The sequence below is a fragment of the Nothobranchius furzeri genome, chromosome 4, assembly GCF_043380555.1.
Source record: "Nothobranchius furzeri strain GRZ-AD chromosome 4, NfurGRZ-RIMD1, whole genome shotgun sequence".
Lineage (NCBI taxonomy): Eukaryota > Metazoa > Chordata > Actinopteri > Cyprinodontiformes > Nothobranchiidae > Nothobranchius > Nothobranchius furzeri.
The window spans coordinates 84,023,351-84,039,694 of NC_091744.1; the positions used below are offsets into that span (position 1 = coordinate 84,023,351).

General features: G+C 43.1%; 1 protein-coding gene across 1 annotated transcript in view; it reads right to left on the reverse strand.

Annotated features, from left to right (window-relative positions):
• si:ch211-266k8.4 (TBC1 domain family member 8B) overlaps positions 1 to 16,344 on the reverse strand; it is a 72,951-nt gene that overhangs the window by 14,138 nt on the left and 42,469 nt on the right. The window contains exons 11-14 of the mRNA XM_054733386.2: positions 13,320 to 13,424; positions 8,126 to 8,289; positions 6,900 to 6,994; positions 3,202 to 3,438 (exon numbers count right to left, since the gene is read on the reverse strand). Of these exons, the coding sequence (XP_054589361.2) occupies positions 3,202 to 3,438; positions 6,900 to 6,994; positions 8,126 to 8,289; positions 13,320 to 13,424 (601 nt within the window). The remainder of the gene's footprint in view (positions 1 to 3,201; positions 3,439 to 6,899; positions 6,995 to 8,125; positions 8,290 to 13,319; positions 13,425 to 16,344) is intronic.

The window sequence follows — 16,344 nt, forward strand, 5'->3', positions numbered from 1 at the left end:
TCCCCAAAATGTGAGTGGGGGTCAAACAAAAACACCAAGGGCCACAAACGGTCTTCAGGTCATACTTTAGACATGCCTGATGTAAACACACACACACACACACACACACACACACGCACACACACACGCACGCACGCAAGCACGCACCTTGGAAAGATCACCTGTATATCGTTATTATGAGATTAATACAAATTCTACAAACTAAAAGTTAAATCAAGTCAGGATTTAATTAACTAAGTAGACGACACCCAGTTTCTGTAACAACAATACCAAAGAGAAGTGTGTGTGTGTGTGTGTGTGCGCGCACGTGCGTGCGAGTGTGGTGCGCGCGCGCATGTGTGTGTGTGTGTGTGTGTGTGTGTTTACAGCCCGGAACACTGTGTTCGTGTCTGGCTGCCAGGATACTGGTTGAACTGGTTATTTGGCACTTCGTATTTATTAGTTGTACTTCTCATCTGGAAAACATCCCTTCCCTCCACTCAGCCAGTCACCATGCTGTTAACCTGCCAGCTTTAAACTTTATTTTGCAGAGAAATGCGTAGATGGATGATTGAAATAACTTTAGAACCAGTGTCAAATATGTACCCGTCTCAATTAAGTTGCATTTTGCTCCAGGTTTAAAATATCCAAGCAGAACGCGTCAGAATGGTCTGTGTGCAGACTCAATCATCCCGTTTTAGTGATTTAACCAAATACCTTTTGGTTCTTAGACATTTGACCTTTAAGAATGTCTTCAAGAGCAAACTGCAGTTTTTTTTTATTCATAAAAAAATTCATCCGCCCATTTTCATCCGCTTATCCGGAGTCGGGTCGGGGGGGCAGCAGCCTAAGTCGAGGGCCCAGGCTTCCCTCTCCCCAACCACTTGGGCCAGCTCTTCCGGGGGAATCCCAAGGCGTTCCCTGGCCAGCTGAGAGACATAGTCCCTCCAACGTGTCCTGGGTCTACCTTTAGGTCTCCTCCCGGTTGAACGTGCCCGGAAAACGTCCAGGAGGCATCCTGACCAGATGCCCGAGCCACCTCAACTGGTTCCTCTCGATGTGGAGGAGCAGCGGGTCTACTCCGAGCCCCTCCCGGATGACTGAGCTTCTCACCCTATCTCTAAGGGAGAGTCCAGCCACTCTGCAGGGGAAACTCATTTCGGCCGCTTGTATCCGCGATCTCGTTCTTTCGGTCACTACCCAAAGCTCGTGACCATAGGTGAGGGTAGGAACGTAGATCGACCGGTAAATCGAGAGATTCACCTTCTGGCTCAGCTCTCTCTTCACCACGACAGACCGGTACAACGCCCGCATCACTGCAGATGCAGCACCAATACGCCTATCGATGTCACGCTCCAGTTTTCCTTCACCCTGAGATACCTAAACTTCTCCACTTGAGGCAGGACCTCATCCCATAAAAAATGCTGTCCAAAAAATACTTTAATTTATAAATATATTTATTTTATTTTACATAATGGCAGTTTTTCCAAGTAAAAAACACCATTTTCCCCCTTTTCCAAAATCTTTACCTCCGACGTAGAGACTGGGAGTTATAAGCTAGCCGAGTAGGTCATTTTCAGGTGCAGTGGTCGTGCTATCAAGTCAGTGTGTGTGTGTGTGTTCTCAAATTTTGAATTGTGTATATTTTTCTTAAAGAGAGAGAATCTGAACACACACACACACACACCCAAGAGAAACGGCACGAGTGATTTTGATTTAAAAGGTCATTCAAATGTCTTGCAGAAGTAAACTACACTTAAATGTACCGACGGTAGGTCGTCTCTCTGATATTCTTGGACGGGACATGATGTTCACCAGGTGCGTAACCTACTCAACAGGAAACTCCTGGTTTATTTTTAAGCTGCGCCTCCACCCTGCTCTACTGTGGAGTACCCTGGAAAACACAACAGGAAGTCGATCACATTTACCGTCACTCGCTGCACCCAAAACCCCAAACCATGCATTAGATGATTTTCCATTATTTTTCTATTGCACAGTTAATAAAAACCAGAAAATCTCAAATAAATTCCTCAAAAAAGGTGATTAATTGTTACTGTAAGAGAATAAACACTACAGGCCTTCCATTTTGTAGAACACTGCTTTTATTGTGTTGGTTGGTTATGTTCTGGTGACGTGTAGAACTTGGGAGTGCAGGCTGCAGCCTGAGAGGTGGTTGGAGACGGAGTGTCTCCATGCTGCTTTGTTGTGGTCACTTATGTGCGTGAGGCGAGTGGTGTTACAACCCTTCCTGGGGAGTTTGGCTCGTGTGCAAAAAGCAAGGGACAATAACGGGATTTAAAAGTTAAAATGATGATCAGGTTTATTTACAACTACAAATCAAATCTTTCCATCCACTGGTTGGGAATAATAAAACTAATTCTGCCTGAGGGGAATTAAAACAAAAGTACAAATAACTAGGGATGTCCCACTGGGCAAAGACTACTGGGTTCTGGACCAAAATAAGGATCTCCAAAGGTCCAAACTCTAAACTGGGCGGTTAAACCAAACTCAAGGTGATATTTTAAACTAAACCGAAAACCCACGACACTCTAAATGTAATAAAAGGGAGATCTGCACCACAAAAAAGATGAACTCTAAACCAAAACGTAACAGCTTATCCAAACGCAAGAAGCTGTTAGCCAAAATGCTAACAGTAGCTTTACCAACGTTAAGTTCAAGTTACCAAGTTTAAATAAACCAAAATCACCCAGCAGCAAACAGACCAGCACGGAGGAGAGACTGCTACCACCAAAACAGCTCTCCTCATGTCTGGAAGAAGCTCCTTTATGAAGGGAGAAACGCTCCCGGTGATTTTCTACATCTGCGATAGAGACGGAGCAGCACATCTGACCCCGGAAATTGTTGTCCGTTGCCGGGAGACGAAGGCGGGCAAAACAGGAAAGGAATCTAGTAGCGGACGGACGTTGTTCCGGGTCTTCGGTATTTGGTGGAGATGTTAGTGAAGGTGGAGAAGAGGGCGAACTAGAGGAAAAACAGGCAGATTCCTCCTCTATTTACAAACTCCTGAGGATGCAACAAGTGGGCGCGGTGCGTCGACTACCGGATCTGACGTCGACTAATTTTTAGAATCGAGCCGTCGACGTCATCGAGGCTTCGCTACAGCCCTACTACTCAGATCAGATGTTTGATGAAGATAAACCAGAACCTTAAGTGTGAGATCAGTGTGTTGCAGAGCTACAGAAGTCATCAAATGCTTTTTACCTGATTAGAGCCATTCTGGCCGTTTCACGCTGCTCGGGGGGGCACGAAGACACGGATGAAGCCGGGTGTGTGGACGACAACTGGTAGGAAGGAAGATCCGGCGTCTGGATCGACGTTCCTTTTCCGTTTCGGAGGAGACGATTAGACTTGGAGCGGACATGATGAATGATGCTGTGGTTGCTACGACGATGAACCGTGCGGCCAACAGGTGCTGATCTCTTCAAGGTTTGATCACTTCTGGAACAAAAAAATCATGAGTTTTAATTTGTTTGAGGTTGAAATTTACTCACTTATATAATAAATATAATTTCCAGACTTCATATGATTAAATCCAGATGAGCTGGGCACAACCAAAGGGAGGAGAATGTGTTCCTCTCCTCGCAGCCATTAAATAAATTACAGCTTCATTCCCACCGTGTTATTATTTTACTACATGCTGTTATTATTACTCCATCACTGAGCGACAACACACCACACCTGGCTCCTACCTCATCACTGGGGGGGTGGTGTGTCAGTGATGCTCAGTGACGTGTCCTGCAAACCACACAGTCGCTCAGTTGGCAGGAGTCCAGTTTCAGGTTATGGAATTTTCTGCTGTGAGCGCATGAATGAGGCCGACATCAGGCAGACCTGTGTCACAAACGCGACGAAGAACAACGGCCCTGGAGAAATGTTCTGCACCGTCCTTCTTGTTTCGTCTACAAGTTCCCAAACAAATCTCTCCTGTCTGATCAAATGCATCCAAGACAAAAAGGTATGAAGAGCCGAGAAGAGCTGCCGTGCCGTCGTTTTGTGTTCATGCAGCAGCGTGATCCTCACGTCCAAGAAGGCAGCCCATCTCTGACGTGATCGGAGACCTCTTCAGGTTCGTCTTTGATGTTCGCCGCGACAGATTACACACGTCCATGCTCATCAGTAATAACTGTTGGTTTATTTAAAGCAGGTTTATAGTTTCACATGCAGAATAATGACATAAGCATATGTCTGCATGCAGATCCCAGGCTACAGGTTTATATTGGTTTAAAGAATTTTAAAAACGCGCCTACAAAGTCGAAAACAGACTATTTATCTGCTAATTACGTAGCTGAACAGGGATCACACTCTGATGGAATGGGACGGAAACAGGAAAAGTCAAATGTTTAAGGAGCAAGTCGCCCCCAAATCAACTTTTTTTTCTGATAAACTATATAAATGCGTGTCTAATCGTGCTGCAGACACGTGTCGTCAGTAGTTTAGCACTTTAGTGCATTTTAGTTAAAATCTAAATTTTCTGCCTAAAATTGTCAGTGTTGTGCCGTTGTCAGGTAAAAACTCTGCACTGCAGTTGAATTTAAATCTGCCATCGCTATTGGCTAAGAGGTACCCTAGAACGTCACAATGTCGTTGTTAGCTTGTGTGTGTGTATTTGTTAGCGGCTCCGCCCTCTCGGTCTGCTAGGCAACAGCATTTGTTGCATTTTTCAAACAGGAAGTGGGATTTGAGTAAGAATCTGGTAGGGGGTGACTTGCTCTTTAAGTACCTAAATGACAGACATAGGAGCTCCATCTGATTTTATTGTACCGTAGTTATGAAATGCTAAAAGGAGCTAATTATTTACATAACCTGCCTGTATTTGCTGCTACAACAACCAGGAAGCAAAAACCTGTCAGAATGAATGCAAGTTTAACATCTAGCGTCTTAGCCGGCTTTTAGAAGTCTCAGTTTCATTTTTATGACGATTGAAATGAATTTCACGGACCTTCCGGAGCAAACTTCCCAGTTCCCGCCTGTAACTAATTTGCCACCTTAGTACAAAATCCTTTTTGGTGACCCCTGACGACCTACAGCATGGTTGAAATAACCTGATCCACTTGCCACAATGAGAAAAGCTGTAAGGAATGACAAGTATGCTCGAAACATGAGCGCAAACACGTGCACACATACACACAAAGGAGTGTACACACACACACACACCGGCGGACACAAAAGTGGCCGTTTTCTGCTGCGGGCAGGAAGAAAAACAACATTACATCGAGAGGATTAGAGGACTTTTGTGAAATTCTAAAAGCAGCTGGAAATGAGCCAGCTTCATAGTTTTATCCCCCAAAAACACCCAAAACAAATACTTTCAGGAATTTATGAATTGGGTTTTAAAGATGCTAGAAGTCTGCTGAGACAGCGTGTTAATGCCAAAAGGAATGCATGTTTACATTCATGCCCATCCCTGCATGTGAGCTAAACCTGAGACAGACGCGTTCATGCACTGACTAGCATGCTGGAGCTCCTTTCATACATGTTATGGTTACACCCGAATGAATATTTAGGTTCATTTAGAAAAACCTTTCGTAAAAACCCAATAAAAACATTTAAAGCGCAAGTCACCCCCTACCAGATTCTTACTCAACTCCCACTTCCTGTTTGAAAAATGCAACAAATGCTGTTGCCTAGCAGACCGAGAGGGCGGAGCCGCTAACAATTACACACACACTCAGGCTAACAACGACATTGTGACATCATATGGTACCAGCTAACGTTCTAGGGTACCTCTTAGCCAATAGCGATGGCAGATTTAAATTCAACTGCAGAGTTTTTACCTGACAACGGCACAACACTGACAGTTTTAGGCAGAAAATTTAAATTTCAACTAAAATGCACTAAAGTGCAAAACTATTGACTGCACGTGTCTGCAGCACGATTAGACACTCATTTATATAGTTTATCAGCAAAAAAAATGTTGATCTGGAGTGACTTAGTCTTTAAAGGTGCACTAGGAAATTTTTTTCTGGATAATTTTTGCCACGTTGCCTGAAAAGCTCTCCACATACCTATGGAAACCAATAAATCAAATATTTTGTCAAGAAAAGAAAGAATAACTTTAATCCCATCTTAAATGTACAACCCAGGTGAGTCACTATCCATCCATCAAACCGCTTCAATGACCGGCCTCACCCCCCGACCTTTAGGTTGTGTATTATCATGAAGTCACTTGTTTGAAGGGCAAGAAAAACATCTCATTAAGTTAATTTATGAACATTAAAGAATAAAAATACAGACTCTGACTGAAGATGATCTGGTGCCCACTGATCAGCAGATCTCCAGCGGTAAAACTCCTAATCTGAGATCTGATTTGTGACTAAATCAGATGCAAAGGGTGAATTCCAGGTTGAATCGCTGCAGGGAAAGGATTACATAGGGTGGGAATCCAAACCAACTATAGTGAGCCCAAAGAAAACCGGATAATGAAAACGGAGACGTCATAAATTATAACTCTTGCAATAAAGACGACTATAAAATGCTGAGAAAATGACTGATGGTATCAACGTTTAATGAGCGTGAACTTCAAGAAGGTTCCGCATATCTGACACACACACACACACACACACACACACACACACACACACACACCTGTCTTTCTATCATAGTGAGGACCCTCTATTGACTTCCATTCATTTTTGTGACTCCACCATGCCTAACCCATACCCCAACCCCGGCCCTAACCAATGCTGATCTATTCCTAACCCTAACCTTAACTAAAACTTAATTCACACTATACCTCTAACTGGTATAGTAAGCTTCTAAAAAAAGTGAGGACCAAAAAAAAAAATGTCCTCACTTTGTAGGGAAAATGGTCCTCAGTATGTAGTATGTACAAGAAAACACACACACACACACACACACACACACACGGTTTACCGGAGTTATTTAAACTGGGTCCTCACCTTTCAGCTCCGCCTCCATCAGGAGACGCTTGGACAGCAACAGGAGTCGTAGCAACGCGACCACCAAGGCTTCTCTGCTGATTTTTCCATCTCACCTAAAAACAGAAACAAAGGAGATGACCAAAGCTGAAAAGTAAAATCTGAGATAACCGTCTGAAACCAAACCCCTGGTAACTCGTGTACATGTCCACAAGGCCTTCCCCTTCCAGGTCGTGAACACTTTCGGGGACTTCCATCTACGCAAGCTGAATTTTGTTTGTTATAATCAAGTTTTTGAAAGAATAGTTTTCACGGTACATTCATGCAGCGAAACCAGGCTTAGCATTCCTTTAAAGCTGTGGAAAACTTTATTAATCAGAACATCTGCAGCGGTCTCTGGTGGGAGAGCCATACTCGGAGCAACAAAAGTCCAGAAACATCTAACATGGACAGGTCTGCTGCAGAGGAGAGAAGAAGAAGAGACGATCTTTTTTATAGCGCCTCTCTTAAAAATCACGAGGCGCTTCACACAAACAAAAAATTTAAATTATAAAAAATAATTTTGAAAATGATTAAACATATGTTTAAAATGAGCAAAAATAGACAGTTGTGACTAAAAAAATGTAAAGAAAGAGAGGGAAATCAGCGAATCCTGAGGAAGGTGGAATAGGTGGGGAGGGCAGAACAAAGAGAGGGTGAATGAGGTCACACAAAATCAGCCTGAACAGGTGAGTCTTCAGCTGCTCCTTAAAGGAGACCACTGAGTCCACTGATCTCAGGCTCAGGGGGAGAGAGGTCCAGAGTCTGGGGACCACAGAGCTGACCATGGCAGGACTTAGTCATATTTCCTGGTAATCTTATTTGGAAATCTCTCCTCTGATTGGCTAACAGCAACACGACTCTATAAATGAGTCTGTTTGCACTGCAAAGTTGATGTTTGATCCCCCATAAACAACAAGCCTGGAGGAGTTCTGCTGTGTGGTTGAGTTGCTAATGCTAACGGTTAGCTTCTACTAGCCGAGGCGTTCCCTGCCGTTTCTGAAGGCTAAAACAACAACAAATGTCCCCATCGCGAGCCCGTACGGGTGAGACCCTAGCACACGTTCTTGTTAGTGGGTCATGTTAGATCATCTCTGATGTTTCCGACCCATTCAAGACCAAGAGAAAAATAAAATCTAATTACTGGAGTAACTAAGTCACAAAAGACGAGGTTTACACAAAGCTCTTTCAGAAGACTCTGGAATTACCTGAGCTCGTGTTAACGGAGCTGAAGTCCAACGCCGAGACACGCGTCCAGATCTTCTCTGAGAGGACATCCCTGGTGTTTGTGGACTCTCGTCTTCAACTCCTGCTCGACTGAAAAGGTATCGCTGAGCTGTGCGCATCACTCGGGTCAATAAGCCAACAGCCCCTGGAACAGAATCAGTAGTGTAAACAAGTTTGTATTAAGCTCATTTAAATGAACCAAACAGCTTCTTAATACAAGGCCTTGAATTTCAGGTCCTAAAATAAATAAAATATGTTTATTTGGCTTCATAAATCAGCTGTACTGCATTAATAAACACATTTGGCTTTGAGAGTCGGAGATACTAAATTTTGCGGACTGGACAGATAAATTATCTATCTACTCCACTGAAATGTCTCCGTGGGGCCACGGCGCATGCACTTTGGTGTGTGAATGTGTCCTTGTTACACAAACTTGAATCTGTTATCAGAAGCTCGCCATATTTACTCGGGGAAGAATCTGTGCGTAGGCAAGCTGCGAACACAAAGACTCACTTGTACAATCTAACCCTGGTGTTTGTGAGAGAGCACGCTCGGGCTGCAGCCGTATCTGATGTTTACATGCAGGAATCGTTTATTTCAATGCCTTCAGTAGTAAAAGTCTAATCTGATGATCGGACAAAAATCGAGTGCAGAAAACAGCCAAACTCTCGTTTAGTTAGTGGTGGGATGATGTATGTATGTATGTACACATAAATATCCATCCATCCATATCTATGTATAGATATATCTATCTGTAGCTCCATCTATCTATCTATACATCTATATTTATGTATAGATGTATCCACCCACCTACCTACCTACCTATCTCTATTATCTACCTACCTACCTACCTACCTACCTCTATTATCTACCTACCTACCTCTATTATCTACCTACCTACCTACCTACCTACCTCTATTATCTACCCACCTACCTACCTACCTACCTATCTCTATTATCTACTTACCTACCTACCTCTATTATCTACCTACCTACCTACCTCTATTATCTACCTACCTACCTACCTCTATTATCTACCTACCTACCTACCTCTATTATCTACCTACCTACCTACCTCTATTATCTACCTACCTACCTACCTCTATTATCTACCTACCTACCTATCTCTATTATCTACCTACCTACCTATCTCTATTATCTACTTACCTACCTACCTACCTATCTCTATTATCTACTTACCTACCTACCTACCTCTATTATCTACTTACCTACCTACCTACCTCTATTATCTACCTACCTACCTACCTCTATTATCTACCTACCTACCTACCTCTATTATCTACCTACCTACCTACCTCTATTATCTACCTACCTACCTACCTCTATTATCTACCTACCTACCTACCTCTATTATCTACCTACCTACCTACCTACCTATATATATATATATATATATATATATATATATATATATATATATATCTGTATATATATGTATATGTATATATTTATCTTAGTACTCTGATAGCTGTGCCTCTCATGTTTATCAGCATCAGACGTCCAGACTCGCTACAGCCTTCTGAAGTTGCTCTTAGCACATCTGCATTCTTTAGTAAAAACCCAAAACAAAACTGTAGCAACAACATGCTGGTATATATGCAGTCAGACTCTGTTATCCTAATTCATCACATGAGAACATCCTTTTGTTGTCTCCATCGTGAGGAACTCTTTAAACTGGTCCAGTCTCATACCTGGTCACTACTGTGCCACAGAGAGCTGGTTTCTGTTCCGTCCCCGTCAGCAGTTTGTATACGAACAGATAATTCATCCCAAAGATTAAGAGCAGCTGCTGCAGGGGTGCAACCCACTTTATCTGGATTTAGGAGAAATTCAAGAGCATCTGGCTGGCTGAAAGGTTTCAGATAGACTACGATGATGCAGAAGATCTGAAAACTAAATTTAAATTCTAAAAACAACCCAAACAAATACATTTAAAACAGGAACTAATGGGAGAATGCAAATCATTGTTTATGAACCCTTTAATATGTCTGAATGGGCTTTAAAAAAACATTTTTACCAGGGTGAGAATTTAGCGGTTTTTTAATTAGAAAAAAAAAATAACATTAAAATGTTACCCCTTTGGGACCAAGTACCCCCAACTGGGGGCTGGAAAAGTTAAACATCATAATTATTTATGCCCCATATGAATAAATATCATCAGGCTGCACCTCCTGGGCTGGGCCTGGGCTACAAGACCATATAAAAAAATTTTAGCTGCTAAAAACGACTAAAACCACAATTAAATGAATCATGACAAACTGCTCTCCACAAAGAAAAGGACGAAAAACAAACCATAACTTTTTTACCGGCATGTGCTGTAGTTGGTAGAAAGCAGGCAGGCAGTAACTTTATCCATACGAACTTGATTACAGCAGGAGGGACAACACACAATGTTGATCCTGTCACCTTCAGCAGAACTTCCCCTGAACTCTACACTACACCTCTATATATATTAGCAGTGCTCTGCTGCCACCTAGTGTTCAGTTCAGTACACAGCATCTATAATGTTCCATGTCCTTTTACATGTCATCAATAACACAAATACTAATATTTACACATCCCAACAAATCCCACAGTGGTTACCCTTATGATGCAACAGAGGAATCAAAGAGAACTTGTGGTTACAGAAATATACTGATTAAACTGTGGGTTGAGATCCTCATCTGTGCCCCAGACAAGCTGGTTCCCCAAGTCAGAGACTCTCTTTGTCAGCTTGCTTCTCACACCAAACCTTCTGTCAGGAATCTTGGCGTGACCTTTGACCCAGCTCTCACCCTGGATTCTCGTGTCAGTTCTCTTGTTCGCTCTTCCTTCTTCCATCTCAGGAACGTTGCTAAGCTGAGTCCAATTCTGTCCCACTCTGAACTTGAGACAGTTCTCCACACCTTCATCTCCTCACGCTTAGACTACTGTAACTCTCTTTTCACGTGTCTGAGCAGAACCTCCCTGAACCGTCTACAGGTGGTTCAGAACGCCTGTGCTCGGCTTCTGACCAAGTCCTCCAAACACACCCACATCACCCCGCTTCTCCTCCAGCTTCACTGGCTGCCAGTCAACTTCAGGGTTCATTTCAAGATCCTGGTTCTGGTCTATAGGGCCTTACATGGACAAGCACCATCTTACATTGGTGATCTTCTCAGTCCCTACACCCCCAGCAGGTCCCTGAGTGCCAGTGACCAAAGCACCAGGCTAAAGGTCAAAGGTGACAGATCATTTGCTGCTGTGGCCCCCAGACTCTGGAACTCTCTCCCCCTGAGCCTGAGATCAGTGGACTCAGTGGTCTCCTTTAAAAAGCAGCTGAAGACTCACTTGTTCAAGCTGGTTTTGGATGACCTTCTTCACCACCCTCTCTTTATTCTGCTCTCCCCACCTATTCCACCTTCCTCAGGATCCACTAATTTCCCTCTTTCCTATTCACTTTCTCTTTCTTTACATTTTTTAATCACAATTGTCTATTTTTGCTCACTCGAAACATTTTTAAATCATTTTCTAAATTATTTTTTCAATTTAAAATTTTTAGTTTTTGTAAAACGCCTCATGATTTTTATGTTGAGAGGCACTATAGAAAAGATCTTTTTTTTCTTCTTAGTCATCTGTGCCTCACGAACATAATTTTTTATTTAAAAAATTGCTTTGGTTTGAATTATCTTCAACGATTAAAATGCGATTAATCAAGATTAATTCATTAAAAAGCCTCTGATTTGACTAATTTCTTTTTTCCAGTCCCACCCTTAATTTTACATATTATGGTGCAAAACTATTTGGATTATGAGGATTTTCCAACAGCAGAGCTGTAACTGATAAACAGAGAGGCTTGTAGCACCAGCGTTTGAACAGGGCTTTGCTGTGTTGTTGAGCTTAATTGATTTAGTGCCACTGGCTTTCTGGTGTCAGCAGAGCACCTGTCAGCTCAAAGATGTGTGTGGAAAAAAAGAAACATGCTTTTACAATACCTAAAGTGACAGTGTGTAGTACCCCTGGCGAAATGGGCAGTACATACTTAAATCATTGCAAGCAAGCAGTATTTTTGTGTTGGAGTAAGACCTTACTAATGGATGCCCATTAGGGTCAAAAAGCCCTGGGGAGTGCAAACTTCAGCAAAACAACAAGCACATCAGACTCCCTTTCATCACTGGCAATGAGTGAAGAGGTAAATGTGTAAAAGAAAAATGTTTATTAGTGGTGAAAGTTTTGTAACCATTTGTTACAAACCATTAAATGTTTTTTGCTCTCATGGGCTTCCGCAGAAGACGGTTTCATAACATATAACAATAAAAATATGTTCTTAATACATGGGAGCGGGTCTAAGGCCCAATCCCAACACTAACACTTGCACCCTTACGACCTTTAATTGAGGCTAGGAGTGCGAGTGCATAGGGTGTCCCGATTCTCAAGTGCAGAAGTTGACCACACCCCCATTGCACCCTTAATCTGCACTTCACCTAAGTCCGCAGCAATGCAGACCTTGGCCAAAGGAATTACCCACAAGTCATTGCTGCAGGAGAAAAGGCTCAAGTTTGTTTTCTGAAAATATGTATTTTCTAATGAAATTAGTTCATTTTAGGCCGATTAATTGATGCTCTAAAACTTTTAGACAAGGCAGCAAGAAATGCAAATTAATTAAAAAAACGTTTGGCTGTTTGTTTAAAAGTTGTTAATAAAGGTTTTTGAAAAAAGTATCACAGCAACCAGAACCCTGGCATGCGTTGCGATCGATGACGCAATGCTCCCCGTCTCAATTCTGCATTTATTTGCACACTTGTGAACTACGCACTCGAACCCTACTGCACACTTTCTCCCAGTGCACGTTGCTGAAGTCCGCTGGGCGCAGTGCGAGTGTTGAGATCGGGCCCAAGTCTCTGGGCGACGCCATGTTGGATGCCATGTTACCTTCTATGGAAGCCCGTGAGGACAAAATGCATTTACTGACTTGAAACAAATGGCTACGAAACCTTCACCATTAATAAACGATGTTTTACACATTTACCTCTTCACTTGTTGCCAGAGATGAAAGGGACCTTGCTGGAGGTTACACTCAGAGATTTTTGAGCCTAATGGACATCCGTTGGTAAGGTCTTACTTGAACACAGTGATTTAAGCATTTTCTGTCCCAGTCACCAGGGAAAATACACACTTTCACTTTAAACAACACACCTTTCTCTGTGGTCTTTTCCCCTTCAGATGACACCGTTGGATCATTTCTCTCATTCCCAGTTCCGATTTGGCTGGATGATGCGTCGTCCTGCTTTTCACACAGTTCTGCATCAAAAACAGAAAACATTTAGTTCACATCAGGGAGATTTCTGACTGAAGCTAAAACTGGTGTCTTTTAATGCACATCCAGTCCATTTTAACTGTACTGACTCTGTTCGTGTCACTAGGAAAGACTGGGAAGTGTGCAGGTTTGTGTCATGGTGGGGGGTGTAAACGTAATTTGTAAGAGCACACATCGGCGACTGAAGAAAAGCTCCAGGGATAAGACCTGCGGCTAACAGGAAGAGTTGAGGATAAAGAGCAGCGTCAGCTGGTCTGATACGAGCTCCCATCTTTGTTGTGGAGAGAACTTGGCTTCCCAGACACACCTTCCTCCTTCCTACAGCCCGTGGCCCTCACCCTCTTCCTCCCGCCTCCATCTCCTTCCTTCCCTCCCTGCGATCTGTCTCAATCACTGTCAGACATCAGTTAAGGAGAGGTTCCCTTCCACAGTCAGATTCAAAACACTGGCGAGCCTCAGCATGTCTGCAGATAAGCACAGAAAAACTAACAGGACAAAAACACGGGGCTTAAGCGTATCCAGCGTCTGAAAGAACACGGTACATAATTCAGCTATTGTGGGTCTGACAACACGTCCACCACTAGACTCTGCCCAAATACAAAACCTCATTCAATCCCTTTCAACTTCCATGAAACATAGTTGGTACAGAACAAGGAAAGCTGTAATGAAAGTTAACATTTAGGTTGTTGACGCACCTAAATGTCAATGAAAATATGAGAAAAATAAGTAAAAGTCAGGTCTGGTTATGCTTCTGTTTTCAGGGAGAAGATGCAGACAGACTGGATGCATTGGCGCAGGTGAGCTCACCTGCAGACTCAGTATGAGTCAGGTTTGTAATGAGTAGGACTGGATGAACGCGAGAACGTAGGAGTGATTTATGGTTTCAAGCAAAGCCTTGTGCTGACATCTCTTTGCACTAGGGTTGCCACCCACCAGGAAGAGCGTCATTCTCACAAGTTTGAGATGGATACGTTTGTTTCAACGGACATCGAGTGTTTGTGAAGAAGACAATTCGTTTAATATTTGGAGGGAAGGATCATTGGTCCAGGGTTAAGGGACACGCTCTATTACGAGTTAGCTTCACTCAAAACTACGGACAATGCTTCCAGCCCTGCATTAGTCACCCAAAAATGAATGTCCACTCTAAAATACCTCCTGAATCTTATGCAGCCGGTAGGAAAAAAGTGTTTTTGGCAAATATCACTGAATGAGCACAAATTTGACAAAAACTTAAGTCCTGAAACTTATCACCCGCTCTTGCATAATCATATCAGGTTTTAGGTTTAAACCCATAAAGCTGATTGGGCTACGCCATTGGGAGGTTTCGTTTGGGCATCTTTACGTGATGTTCTGGTGGTCACCTACAGTCTTGACTGTGTTTGGAGCAGGCAGCATCACTCAGGGGCAGCAGTAGCTCAACAGGTAGAGCGGGTTGTCCAGCAATCGGAAGGTTTAAAGTTCGAACCCGGCTCCGGACAGAGAATTCTGCTGTAGTGTCCTTGGGCAAGACACTTACGCACATTGCCTGCTGGTGGTGGTCGGAGGGACCGGTGGCGCCTCTGCTCGGCAGCCTCGCCTCTGTCAGTGCGCCCCAGGGCAGCTGTGGCTACATCGTAGCTCATCACCATCACTGTGTGAATGTGTGTGTGAATGGATGAGTGATACACTGTAGTGTAAAGCACTTTGGGGTCCTTATTCTGAGAGGCGCTATACAAGTGCGGGTCATTTATCATTTATCATTACAAGACGGCGGAGTCTCCAGAGACGGGGAAACGTCCTCCTACAGGACAGGTAGGTCACAAGCAAGCAGTTCACTCTTACTCAAATACACGGAGCTATGGGAGATCACACACAGTTGAGTCAATTGACCCTACAGTTTGGCCCAACATCTGGAAAAACAACTTAAGCAATCTGCTAATTTGTTTTAGCTACAGCAGCCATCTTGAATTAGGCAGACCACCAAGTTTCCAAAATCTGACTGTTTAAATATCCCAAACCTCATAAGTTACGAGGGCCAAACTTTTCATGAGCCGTTCACCTCCCACCCCCGTGATCTGCTCTTCGTCAAAGATGATTGCTTTTTTATTCTAAGGCATCTGGGCATGACGAAGGTCACAGGATTAGCACTACAAGTCATTTGAAGCCATAATTCAATGGATGCTGGCTGGAGATCAAAGGAAACCTTTTAAATGATTTAATCTTGGATCCTGTTCAGCCACTGTAACCGGGCCAACACAAAGTAGGCTGTTGTTGAACTGCAGGTTTTGTGGTCACCCTGAACTGAGGTATGAGAAAGACGAGTGTCACTGGTTTACTCGGCTGAAGCAACAATAAAAACAAATGCTCAGTCGTGTTCTGAGTGCTCCGGGATGTCAGACTAAGCTATAAATACAGAATGACTTTAAAGTGGAGACAGTGTCACTCGACCAACCTGCTGAAACGGATCATTTTAAATATGTACGGCTAATTTCTGGACCTTCAGTAAAGCTTTGCTGAAAATACGGACCATTTTTTTTAAAGAAATGCTCACAGATAGTTTATCTTTTATAAAACCTGGTCAGTGAGCAAACGTTCAGCTTGAGTACAAACCGACGAGTGTTGCATCGTTCCATCTCTCTGCCGCGGGTGCCCACCTGAGCTGAAATCTAAAGAACAATCTCTTAAGAATTGGGTTGATGGAAGGTACAACAGTAGGCTAACCACAAAAGCTCTCATCACCTTTTAGCTGAAAAACAGAAGAAAACAGAAAAAAAAATGTTTTACCTATGAGCTCAGGAAGTTGCTTAATGGTCCTTCTGGTAACCAAAAACATCTAAATGAAGTCGTTCATCCCCACAGCAATAACCACAACGCTTGTGCCTTAGGGTTCAGAATTAGGTTTTCACCCATTGAGACCTTTTCTGC